The sequence below is a fragment of the Dunckerocampus dactyliophorus genome, chromosome 4 (genome assembly GCF_027744805.1).
Source record: "Dunckerocampus dactyliophorus isolate RoL2022-P2 chromosome 4, RoL_Ddac_1.1, whole genome shotgun sequence".
NCBI lineage: Eukaryota > Metazoa > Chordata > Actinopteri > Syngnathiformes > Syngnathidae > Dunckerocampus > Dunckerocampus dactyliophorus.
In genome coordinates this window covers 32,799,806-32,812,552 of record NC_072822.1, presented here as the reverse complement: position 1 = coordinate 32,812,552, position 12,747 = coordinate 32,799,806, and the positions used below count along the sequence as shown (strand labels likewise).

Here is a 12,747-nt window from a genome sequence, read left to right as displayed (position 1 = left end):
AGAATAATCCCCCAATATATTACATATATGAAGTATGGTTATTGACCATTTTTTTCATACATTTAAAACATAACGATCACAGTATGTGACGTCACAGAAGCACTGTCAAAAAGTTTGCTTAAGGAGGAAGTGACGTAGTCTCGCGCATGCCCAGCACGTTTGGGTTTCCAGTAGAGCAATCTTTACTACAACTCGATTTATACTACGTGTGTGCAATGTACGTCACTCCCCCAACCCCCAAAACGTAATTTAGTTTCAAGAAATGAAAAAAATTATTTTTTCTCCTATTATATCCATTTTGCAAAGTGGAGAAAAAAAATCCTCAATTCCTAGTTGTATGGATATGTTTTTCTTTAAACTACAGACAAAAATATAAACGGATTTGCTAGCAAGATATGTCGTGTACATTCAAATATAACGGCATGTTTTGTTTTATATGGTTTATACGCCTGTGGCGCATCTGCGCATGGCTACGTGCCTGCTGGCGATTTATTTTGTTAATATGAGATAAATAAAAAGAACCTCCACTATACTACGTATATTAAGTATGGTTATTGTCCAGTTCTGTTCATTAATTAAAAATAATAATAACAACTGATGTCACGTGATGTGGCAGAAGCGCTGTCGTAAAAGGAGGAAGTAACGTAAGTCTGGCGTTGTGCTGAAGCTATAGTGTTTCCGGTAGGGTTCATGTAAATCTAAAAAGACGCTAGCCCGGACTATGCGGTTTTATTAAACAGTTATATATATCCAGGAAAAATATAGTAATAATAACCTCAGAGATTCATATTTTCTACAGCTGACTAAACGGAAGTTGGGTTTGTAACATTGGAGTGGTATCTCAAGTGAAGATTGAAGACGTGATAGAAGATGAACCACTGCTATGCTAAGATGGCGACGTCCACTCAAAGAGAAGGTGGAAGAGAATCAGCGCCACCAACTCCCATCAAATCATCAACGGAGAAAAAGCCCCAAACTGCAGATAACGGTGAGCGAGTCGAAGTTTCAAGTAAAGTCTTTTTTAGCCTGTTTCTGAGTATATTCAAGAGCCGCCATGATTATTAGCTTGACATAGCGAGCTGAGTTCAAATCAGAGTAGAACAAAGAATGTGAAAGACACATGAAAAAGCTGGAAGAGCAAAACAACCGCTTATGTAAAGACAAGGGTCACAGCTCATATAGTAAAAGGATGGTTGGATGTTAAAGGCTTAAAATATATTGTTAAAAGAAATGCACTCTTTGGATTTTTAAACTGACCCACCGTATTAGCACGAGTATAATGTCTTTGCTGCCTCAATGTTGGCACAAGACAGACGTAATTAATTGTTTTACTTACCTGATTTTGACTGGTTAGAGGAAGTGCGGCGCAGCGCGTCAAAGACGGGGCACACCATGAATCCGGAGGTTTTAATCATGTTGGTTGTGTCCTAGAGATGCACGATATTATTTTCAAGCCGATGCAGATGACTTTCTGTTTGTCCAGACCAATACCGATAACCAATAATATTTTGATATGTTTTTCCTGAAATTTAGATTAAACTGTAGTGTCTGCACACTTGGGGGTAAGAACGACTCAAACAAAGGTGGATTTGACAAACTGCACATTTGTCTTAGCCAAGTATTATGACATCACTGCTATTACTACCACTACCACTATGAACAAAACAAAAATAGTGGCGGCTCAGAATTACAAAGCGTGGCTCCAAGGGGTTTACTAGCCGACAAAAGCCGGTATCGTAAATGATGGTTAAGGGCTGGTCGTCCGGCGCCATCATATCCATGGTGAAATCACAGATTGCTTTCGCCCGGGCCGTCTCTTGTAAACATTTCTCAAACGTCGCGGCAAAACGAACACAGGATGTCACAGTGATGCTGACGTTTCAGTTGGCTGATAAGGTTTGAAGTGTTGAATAGAGTGTTATGATTTCTGTGTAAAATAAATCTGCTGTCGAATGCAGAATCTCATGGAAATTGACACATTGTGAATGAAATGCTGTCAACGTTTGAATGGGCAAATATTTCCCCAGAGAACTCCTCATTCATGGTGGTATTTCGTCACGAACCAGCCCCTCCCTGAAGTGGCCACTTGTCGGCAAAATACAGTAGACGCCCCTACAACGTAAATAATCCGTTCCAAGAACCTTTATGTTATAGGGATTTTATGTTATACGAAGCGTAAAAAAACATGTAAATAGCCTAATCCGTTCCAAGATCTTCTTAAACTCACACCTTTGGGCCTTCAAAATATTCAAAGTCCACCAAATATGGGGGGAAAATATAAGACAACAGCATAAACATAGTAGAGTAACATTCCAATATAAAATAAGGTAAATAAGGTATAATGGTCGATGGGGAACGGCCGTATAGTCTAGCAACATCACTTCATTTCATACCACCGTCATGCTTCTGGATCATTTCCTGCTTTGTTTCGATCGACAACTTTTCCCTTTTTTTCTTCTCACTTACACTTGGTTTAGGGCCCATGACTCCGGTAATTTTAACACAAAGAAAAGTAAACAAATTAAACAGAGATTTCAATGCGTGCAAACTAGTTTAAGGGCGACTACGATGAGGAAGGGAGCTCACATACAAACATGGACGCGCTGGATAAGTCAGCCAATGAGATAAGAGCGTAGGCGGTGCCCCGATAATCAGCCAATGAGATGAGAGCATAGGCGGTGCCCCGATAATCAGATAATGAGAGGGTGAAGCCAGAAGGCGTCACCAAGTGTACTCTGTTAGTCTCTCTGTCGCTTGCACGGACTTGACGCTTTACGTTATATGGAATTCCTTCCGTAATACGATGCGAATAATTTACATAAATTCTTTACGTTCAGTGGAATTTACGTAAAAGGAGGTTTACGTTATGCGAGGTACTACTGTAAATTGAAAGGCATCTCCTACTCGTCAGCTTGCGCGAGTGGAGCTGTAAGTTACCAGAACATGATAGTGCGACTCAGGCCGTATGAGTGTGTTTACATGCTTTGCCGCTTGTTAATAAAGCGATTGCAATTGCATTGCGACCATGTCTTTATTAACCACAAGCATGGGCATTAGAATTTATGATTTGTAGCGATGTGAGCAGAGGTTGACATCTCATTGGACAAGCTAGCTAAACTACATTCGTTTCCGTTTCTGTCTGTCACTTTTATTCATTGACACAAAAAACAAAGCACACATTCTATGGAGGTACAATAAGTGTAAAAAGGACCCTATAAGTGTAGAGGTGCTTCTCTGAGGCTGAATCAGTGGGCGAGATTACTCCCCTTTTCACTGGCCACAACTCAAGCCGGTAGAACGTGTGAGAGTCTGGACGCAGGCTGTGATGTCGTTGGAGCTAATTAGCTGCATTAATGTTTTCCACCATCGTTGTTGCTGTTGTAGTATATTAGTAGCAGTGACACTGGCAGTGCACAACATTGACAAGTTGAATGCTTTGAGGAACAAAAGCAACACAAGTCCACTTTAAAATGTAAAATGCAAATCAATCAGTAACTCGTACTTTCATAAGCAGTCATTGCATGTGTAACGGATGCCAGCCTGTGAGGCTGTGCAAGTGTACGTTGGTAAACCTCACTCCCTCTGCCTTAAGAGCTGCGCTGAACACGCACACAGAGTTTTTGGCTGTGTGGTCAGCGCTCTCGCCTCCCATTGCGAAGGTCTTGTGTTCGAGCCCCGGTGCGGGCGGTGCGAAACAGGGCGGGTTACATTGGTGCCGTGACCTGGATGGGAGTCAGTTTTGAGGGGGTGAGTGTAACAGATGCCAGCCTGTGAGGCTGCGCAAGTGTACGTTGGTAAGCCTCACTCCCTCTGCCTTAAGAGCTGCGCTGAACACGCGGTTGAGAGTCTGGGCTTTTGGTCGTGTGGTCAGCGCTCTCGCCTCCCATTGCAAAGGTCCTGTGTTCGAGTCCTGTGTTCGAGCCTCGGTGCGGGTGGTGCGAAACACAGAGGGTTCCACATGGATGGGTAAAAGTTACAAAACAATGCACAGTTTTTAGTTGAACACGTTTCTGCATTCTTCCTTTAGTCGAGGGGACATTGGCGGACCGCGGCTCCTTTTTTATTGGGCTGCAGTACATTGGGCACATGGCAGAAATAAAATTCAACAAAGGAAAACCCCAGCAAAATGGGAAAAACAGAGCTAAAGGCAATATGTAAAGAAAAAAAGCCTGAATGTTGACAGTGTTAGCAAGTAACACAAAACCTTAATTATATTGTACGTTCAACCTTTTTCTAAAATATCCATCCATCCATCCATTCATCCATTCTTCTTCCACTTATCCGAGGTCGGGTCGCTGGGGCAGGGAAGCCCAGACTGCCCTCTCCCCAGCTCCTTTATCCAGCTCCTCCCGGCAGATCCTGAGGCGGTGCCAGGCCAGTTGAGAGACATTTTCTCTCCAACGTTGTACTGGCTCTTCCCCGAGGCCTCCTACCGGTCAGACATGCCCTGAACACCTCCCCAGGGAGGCGTCCAGAAGGCATCCTGACCAGATGCCCGAGTCTCTCATCTGGTTCTTCTCAATGTGGAGGAGCCGGGTTCGACTAAAGGGTTCTCTCAGGGAGAGCCCAGCCACCCTATGGAGAAAACACATTTCGGCCACTTGTACCCGCGACCTTGTCCTTTCCGTCAGTACCCAAAGCTCATGACTATAGGTGAGGTTAGGAACGTACACCAATCGGTAAATTGAGAGCTTTGCCTTTCAGCTCAGCTCCCTCTTCACCACAACAGATCTATGCAGAATCCACATCACTGCAGACGCAGACACTGCCTTGACTGTGCCTAGAAATTCTGTTCATAACAGTAATGAACAGGAACTGTGACAAAGGGCAGCCCTGGCGGTATCCAACCCTCACTGGAAGCAGGTCCGACCTACTGCCGGCAATGCGAACCAAACTCTGACACTAGTCATACAGGGAACCAACAGTCTGAATTATGTGGTCTGATTCCCCATACTCCCAGAGTACTCCCCACAGAATTCTTAGAAGAACACGGTCGAATACCTTTTGCAAGTCCACAAAACACATGTAGACTGGTTGGGCAAGCTCCCATGCACCCTCAAGGACCCTGTCGAAAGTATAGCGCTGATCCCAATCCCACAACCCTAACAAAAACCACACTCCTCCTGAAGCCAAGATCCCATCTCTCCAGAACCCCTGAATAGACCTGAGCAGAAAGGCTGAGAAGTGTGATCCCACGATTGTTGGAACACACCCTCCGGTTCCGCTTCCTAAAAAGCGGGACCACCACCCCAGTCTGCCAATCCAGAGGCACCGCCCCCGATGTCCACCATCCTTGATGTGCTACAGAGTTCTGTTAACGCCCACAGCATCCTTAAGGAACTCATCCACCCCCAGCGCCCTGCCACCGACGAGCTTTTTGACCACCTCTGCAACCTTAGTCCCAGAGATAGGAGAGCCCACCGTGGAGTCCCCAGCCACTGCTTCTTCGCTGGAAGATGTGTCGGTGGGATTGAGGAGGTCTTCAAAGTATTCCTTCCACCGATCTACAAATATCTCGAGTCGAGGTCTGCAGCCCACCATCCCCACCATATATTTTAGCATGATTAAAATTTTCTGTTCATTTAGAGCTGTTAATGGATGCAAATATATAAAATTGTGTCCTGCCATTTATCTTTTTGTTAAAAAAATACAGTAAAAATGGCATATCACACATAGTCGCAAACGGTGATTAATCATGATTAATGATTGAATTTGTAAACTATGATTCATTTGATTCAAATTTTGTCATTTGACAGCCCTAATATAATTACAAAATATATGATAAAAAAAAAAACATGCACAAATATGAAAGTGGACCTCTCATCCTTTGACTTTTCAGTATACGGCTCTTCGTGGAAAAAGTTTAGACACCCCTCCAATAAGTGAATCAAGGCACAGTCAGCAGAGACGGCATACTGATGTCAGCCTTAAGCCAAGTCTTGTAAACAGTGATCCATCATTCTGTCAAGACACTGAATGTCAATGAAACACTTAACACACATAGACTACATAGACAAAACATCTCAAGGATCATGTTTGAGCTAAAGTGTGTGTTGTTTGTGTCCTCCAGATGTCCAACAGCTGATTGGTCCTCAAGAAGAACGTGCCACTCAGCTGCAGGGAGGGAACTCCACTTTGAAGCAGGAAGAGCCACAGCTCCCCCACGTTAAAAAGGAAGAGGAGGAACTCTGGACTACACAGGAGGGAGAGTGTCTTCTAGGGTTCGGGGAGGATGATCTGACCAAGTTGCCACTGACTGGTGTCTCTGTGAAGACTGAAGACAAACCACTTGAGTCCTTACGTTGGTTGTGTCCTTCAAACAGCGGGAGCTCCACTTTGAAGCAGGAGGATCCCCAGCCCCTCCACGTTAAAAAGGAAGAGGAGGAACTCTTGACCACCCAGGAGGGAGAACATCTTCTCCAGCCAGAGAAGGCTGATCTCACCAAGTTGCCACTGACTGTTGTCTCTGTGAAGACTGAAGACCATGAAGACAAACCACCTGAGTCTTTATGTTGGTTGTGTCCTTTAGACATCCAGCAGCTGATTGGTCTTCAAGAAGAACATCCCCCTCAGTTGCAGGGGTGGAGGTCCACTTTGAAAAAGGAAGATCCACAGCCCTGCCATGTTAACAAGGAAGAGGAGGAACTCTGGACCGCTCAGGAGGGAGAACATCTTCTCCGGCCAGAGGAGGCTGATCTCAACAAGTTCCCATTAATTGGTGTGTCTGTGAAGACTGAAGACCATGAAGACAAACCACCTCAGTCCTCACAGCTTCATCACAGTCCGAGTGAGGAGAACAAAGGGGCGCAGCCTCCAAGCAGCAGCTCACCACAACACATGACAACAGAAGCTGATGGAGACCACTGTGGAGGATCACAATCAGACAATTTCTTAGCTCCACTATCAGATAGTGACGACACAACATCACACTCTCCTGAGGTTGAAGACTGGGACGACATGCAAGGGTCTTTGAGCAGCGATACAGACTGTGAAGGTGATATGAGGAGTCACACTGACAACAAACACTCTAAATGTTCTAAAAGGAAGACGGGTAAAAAATGTGTCACCTGCTCAGTTTGTGCCAAAAGCTTTCCTGGAAAGTGGAATTTGAGTCGACATATGCTGGCACACACAGGGGAAAAACCCTTTAGTTGCTCAGTTTGTGTGAAAAGATTTTATTTGAAGTCTAATTTGACTCGACACATACTAACGCACACAAGAGAAAAACCTTTTTGTTCTGTTTGTGGTCAAAGATTCTTTCGAAAGACACAAATAGTACCACACATGAGAACGCACACAGGAGAAAAACCCTGTAGTTGCTCAGTTTGTGCTAAATGCTTTTCATCTCAGAGTGATCTTACTAGACACATGCTGACACACACAGGAGAAAAACATTTTAGTTGCTCAGTTTGTGGTAAAAGATTTTCATTGAAGGGTGGTCTGACTCGACACATACGGACGCACACAGGAGAAAAACCTTTTAGTTGCTCAATTTGTGGTAAAAGCTATCTATCTAAGAGTGATCTGATTGGACACATTCGGACGCACACAGGAGAAAAACCTTTCAGTTGCTCAGTTTGCAGTAAAAGCTTTTCTTTGAAGTGTCATTTGACACAACACACATTGAGACACACAGGAGAAAAACCTTTTGGTTGTTCTGTTTGTGGTCAAAGGTTCTGTCAAAAGTCACACAAGGTATTACACATGAGAAAGCACACAGGAGAAAAACCTTTTGGTTGCTCAGTTTGCGTTAAAAGATACTCTTTAAAGGGTGGTTTGATTCGACACATGCTGACACACGGGGAACAAAAATCCTTTGTTTGCTCAGTTTGCACTAAGAGCTTTTTATATAAGAGTGATCTGACTCGACATATGCAGACGCACACGGAAAAAACCTTTGGTTGCTCAGTTTGCCCTAAAAGCTTCTTATGTAAGGGTGATTTGACTCAACACATGCTGACGCATACAGGAGAAACACCTTTTGATTGCTCAGTCTGTGAGAAAAGCTTTTCTTCGAAGGGGCCTTTGAATCGGCACATGCTGACACACACAGGAGAAAAAAACTTCGGTTGTTCTAATTGTGGTCAAAGATTCTTTCAAAAGTCACAATTGGTGGTACACATGAGAAAGCACACAGGAGAAAAACCTTTTCGTTGCCCAGTTTGCGCTAAAAGCTTTTCATATAAGAATAATTTGTCGAGACACATGGTGACGCACATGGCAGAAAAACCCTTTGGTTGTTCAGTTTGTGATAAAAGATTTTCTCGGAAGTGTCAATTGACTCGACACATGCTGACACATCGGAGAAAAACCCTTTAGTTGAAACAAAGGACTATCAACGTCACGGTTCCGATCTTCACAATAAAAGTGGCTTTAAACTCTTGTCTGACTGTACTGTACAAAAGTCTCAATCAAGCAGCTTCCAACAATATCAAATTAAAAGCACAAAATGAATACCGACTCACCACTTGTACAAGCCTGGAGTTTGTTTTCCAGAGAGAAGATTTTCCCATCATTTTTGGATGTGTGGGTAACAGTGTGCTAGCATGAATTAACCTGACGTGGAATAAATATGAAAGTGAGCACTCAATACACACATCATAACGTCAGCAAAGCTCACCTTTAGGCATTCACACCCAGCACCAGCATTTGGAAACAACGATAAGGAAGAACAGAATAACACGAACAATATAAAAGTCTGATTTGTGGCAGCATCGGAAAAATGTCCACTTTGTCTCGGAGCATACAACTATGGTGCCTTCAAGGACCCCTGGTGGGAATAGTCATTGCGGGAAACAATGAAACAAAACTATATAAACTTGTAAAAAAATGTCTTTTTAACAGTGTGTTATTTTTCAAAAAAACCTTTTTGTGCGATGGTTAGCGTCTTTCTCTGCCTTTTGGGTGCAGACCGTTTCGTAGACATTGTAGGTTTTGTCCGGGAGAAAACTTGAAAGCCTACAGAGTTCAGAGTCACACTGCTAGCTGTTTGCTCGCGATCGAACACAACAGGAGACACGGCATGGAGGAAATTGATTGACAATAGTCAACAATCCCTGGGCCAATCATGACGCAGAACACTGCATGTTCATACGCTGTAAAAAAAATAATAAAGTCTGCAAAATTGCAGAAAAAATATCAGCGAAATAATGGGGCTGCGAACGGAGAACCAGGATGTACCAAGGGACGACTAATTGGGGTCCTGCACGCATGCATGCAAACACACACCCACACACACGTTATTATACAGGTAGCAGTTAAAGGGGCGCAGTATTTTTGCCAAGTTTACTGAATGTAAATAAATTGATGTTAAGATGAAAGACCCCACAGCAACATCTAAACAACTGCATGCAGTGACTTGCCTCAGTTAAGGTCAGTGCTCATGACTCCACCGTAAGAAAAACACTGGGCAAAAACGGCCTGCATGGCAGAGTTCCAAGACCAAAACCACTGCTGAACAAAACAAACATTAAGGCTCGTCTCAATTTTGCTAGAAAACATCTTGATGATCCCCAAGACATTTGTGGTCTGACAAGACGAAAGTGGAACTTTTTGGAAGGTGTGTGTCCCATTACATCTGGTGTAAAAGTAACGCCACATTTCAGACAGAAAATCGTACCAACAGTAAAGTATGGTGGTGGTAGTGTGATGTCTGGGGCTGTTTTGCTGCTTTTTTTCTCCCATAATAATAAAAAGTTTCATTTAAAAACTGCATTTTCTGTTCAGTTGTGTTGTCACTGACTAATATTTAAATTAGTTTGATGATCTGAAACATTTAAAATGTGGCAAACATGCAAAAAAAAAAAGAAATCAGGAAGGACGCAAGCACTTTTTCTACACCACTGTAAAAGAAAAAATAAAATGTTGTGATATTTGAAAGTAAACAACCGTAAGCAGAGTGCAAAGATGTATTCGTCGGAGTACCAGCAGCTAGAGTTGTTTTTCGAACCAGAGGAGTACCACCCATCCAAACATATTGTAACACTCCATGCGCCATACAAGCACCAGACTGGTTCATCTAAATAACAGCCTTTTATTGCAGTAATGAAAGTAATCAATACTTCCTAACGCAATCTGCTTTTGCAGCCAGAACCCACACTAAACTGAACTACCAACGTCACTTTCCGTCCGTCCCCGCTTCAGCTTCCCCAACCCTGGAACACATTTTTTACGGCAACACACACGAACACAACACATCACGGCCCTCGGGGTCGTTACAATAGTTTTTTCAGTGGCAAAACATAAAAAATTATGCAACCAGAAAAAGAGGACTCATAATTTACCCTCTCGCACCATGGATATGATGTAAGGAAAAAAAATATTGATTATTTTGTCATTTCTTGAATCTCAAAGTTTTTGGGAGTGGGGGATGGGTGGTGTGGATTGCACATGCTTAGTTCAAATGTTGTTGCGTGATGCTTACGATCTGTAACTTCCGTAAAAGATTGATGGATGGCATAGTTTACACATGCATAGTGTCATGAGGCAATGCGTACCGGAAACGCAATTGGTTCTACGCATGTGCAGAACGCGTCTACATCCGTCGATCTATTTTACGGCAGCAATATGCTGTACATACCAACCCTTCCCAAAAGCGTTATTGAGATTTGAGAAATTACAACATAATCTTTTTTTTCTTATATCCATGTTGCAAGTGGATAAATTATAATCCTCTTTTCTTGGTTCTATAAAGTTTTTTTGCAAACGAAAAAATACAGCCTAAAGCATTTGTTAGGAAGATATGTTTGGATGGATGGTATTTCTCTGTTTAGAAAAACAAAACTCGAGCAATCCTCTAGATGAATCCGTCATTGCATTGTGTTTATGGTTGTTTACATTCAAATGTAACTGGGTTTTATGTGTTTTATCATATTTATTTATGTATTTATATGTAACCGGATGTGACGTTTACATCTGCGCTACGTGCATTAATAAGAGTCACTAATAGAATAATCCCCCAATATATTACATATGTGAAGTATGGTTATTGACCATTTTTTTTCATACATTTAAAACATAACGATCACAGTATGTGACGTCACAGAAGCGCTGTCAAAAAGTTTGCTTAAGGAGGAAGTGACGTAGTCTCGCGCATGCCCGGCACGTTTGCACTGATCTGTATAATATATCTGGATAGACCATACGTCGCACCCGCCCGTGCAAGCTGCTGAAATCACAGAGAGGCCATCTGACCACTGACATCTCGTACGTAGCAGACTACATTGGCACAGCGTAGAAGAGGCTCGCAGAACATCTATATTTTACATTAAAAAGCGGGGAGATTCTCCCATTCCTTCAAGTAACGCAACCTTCGTCCCTTAAAAACCATTTGATACGTTATTCTCTATCTTTTGGCTATATTAAATGTACTTTTTCCCCTCCCTTTTCCAATTCTTATTGCCTTTGGGACAAAATTCTACTGTGCACCCTGGCTCAGCACTCCCCTATAGCAATGATAGTTTTACTCCTCTAGAAAGAGATTTCCATTTGAACTGCATATCCCATCCCTTTTTTCCACTAAAATCCATGGTCATGATCCTTTACTTTTTATTCTTACTTTCATACAATTCACTATGCTCTCGTCTGTACAAAATATGAATCATAAAAGAGAGTGACTTTGGACAAGTTTTAACTGGAATGGCCCAGATCGCTTGCTGCGCATTGGAGGCCTGAAGCCACCGGAAATATAGAAGTCGCTATGTTGTTTCACCCAAAACAAGAAAGCCTCAGAACTAAGAGGAGTTCGAGATGCCGTCTTGTGCTGCTTAATAGCACAAGATTTTTGCAATTAATATTGCACAAATCGTGATACTCGTGAAAATCGCGACAAGGGACTTACATTTCACAGGTAGGTAAATGCTTATAAATACACTCAGTCCCCTACTAACGAACATCCGACGTGCGAACTTTCGAAGATACGAACAAAGCCGACTAGTCTATATTTTCATGTGTTTTGCCTTATATAGTCCATATTTAAACTGCTACATGCTTGACCAGCAGAGGGCACTGTGACACTCCTAATGGGACCAGCAGCGGTACAAGAAGAACAGCGGTAGAGAAGAAAGCTACATTGTTAGCTGTATCATACAACCCGGACAGAGCGTGTGATTAAAGTTTATGAAGAGTTAATAGGCCTGCTTAATTCTACACCATCCACAGAACACTACCTCTTTTAGAAGAGTCTAACGACAATGACGATTTGTCCTTTTTTTCAATATCTCCTCCTCCTCCACCACAACAACGTATGCTTGAGCACTCCTCTTCAAAGGTAAATAACATTTATCATTATGTATTATTATATCACTTTTATTGTTGTTTTCTTCATTAATTATCCTGGTTTAATATTACTACTGCATCCAAACTCATATTTACATACATACACATATACTGTATATGTATACACATACATGTAGTACCTACAGTATATCATTGGTAATATTACCTTTTACCCTACTTAAGAACAATTAGACTTAAGAACGGTCGTCTGGAACCAATTGTGTTCGTTAGTTGAGGACTTAGTATAATAAAAATTGTTTTAAAAAAAGATACTTTAAATCTGTAAGCATCTTTTCATCTAAGTAGTTGTAAATGAGCCCTTATTCTCCTTTAGATTTCCACACTGCAATGCTCAACTTCTAAAGCAATGGGTAGTAAATATGCGGAGAGACAGGTGGATTCCTGCAGCCAGATCGCAACTCTGTTCAAGTCATTTCACTGAGGAGAACTTGGACAGGACCAGCCAGACTG

The 12,747-nt window shown here is 42.4% G+C and overlaps 1 protein-coding gene across 1 annotated transcript; it reads left to right on the top strand.

The window, feature by feature from the left end:
- The first annotated feature begins 680 nt into the window (after nucleotides 1–680).
- On the top strand, nucleotides 681–9,675 carry LOC129180498 (zinc finger protein 135-like). Its single transcript, XM_054775035.1, has 2 exons — nucleotides 681–988; nucleotides 6,071–9,675. Exons 1-2 carry the CDS (start codon nucleotides 871–873, stop codon nucleotides 8,317–8,319), a joined length of 2,367 nt encoding a protein of 788 aa, XP_054631010.1. The 5' UTR covers nucleotides 681–870; the 3' UTR covers nucleotides 8,320–9,675.
- Nucleotides 9,676–12,747: the final 3,072 nt, after the last annotated feature.

Excerpts from the sequence above, each read along its gene's own strand:
- LOC129180498 (XM_054775035.1), top strand. The coding sequence starts at position 871 with ATGAACCACTGCTATGCTAAGATGGCGACGTCCACTCAAAGAGAAGGT. Across the intron at positions 989-6,070 it reads GCCCCAAACTGCAGATAACG|ATGTCCAACAGCTGATTGGT; the intron begins GTGAGCGAGTCG and ends TGTGTCCTCCAG.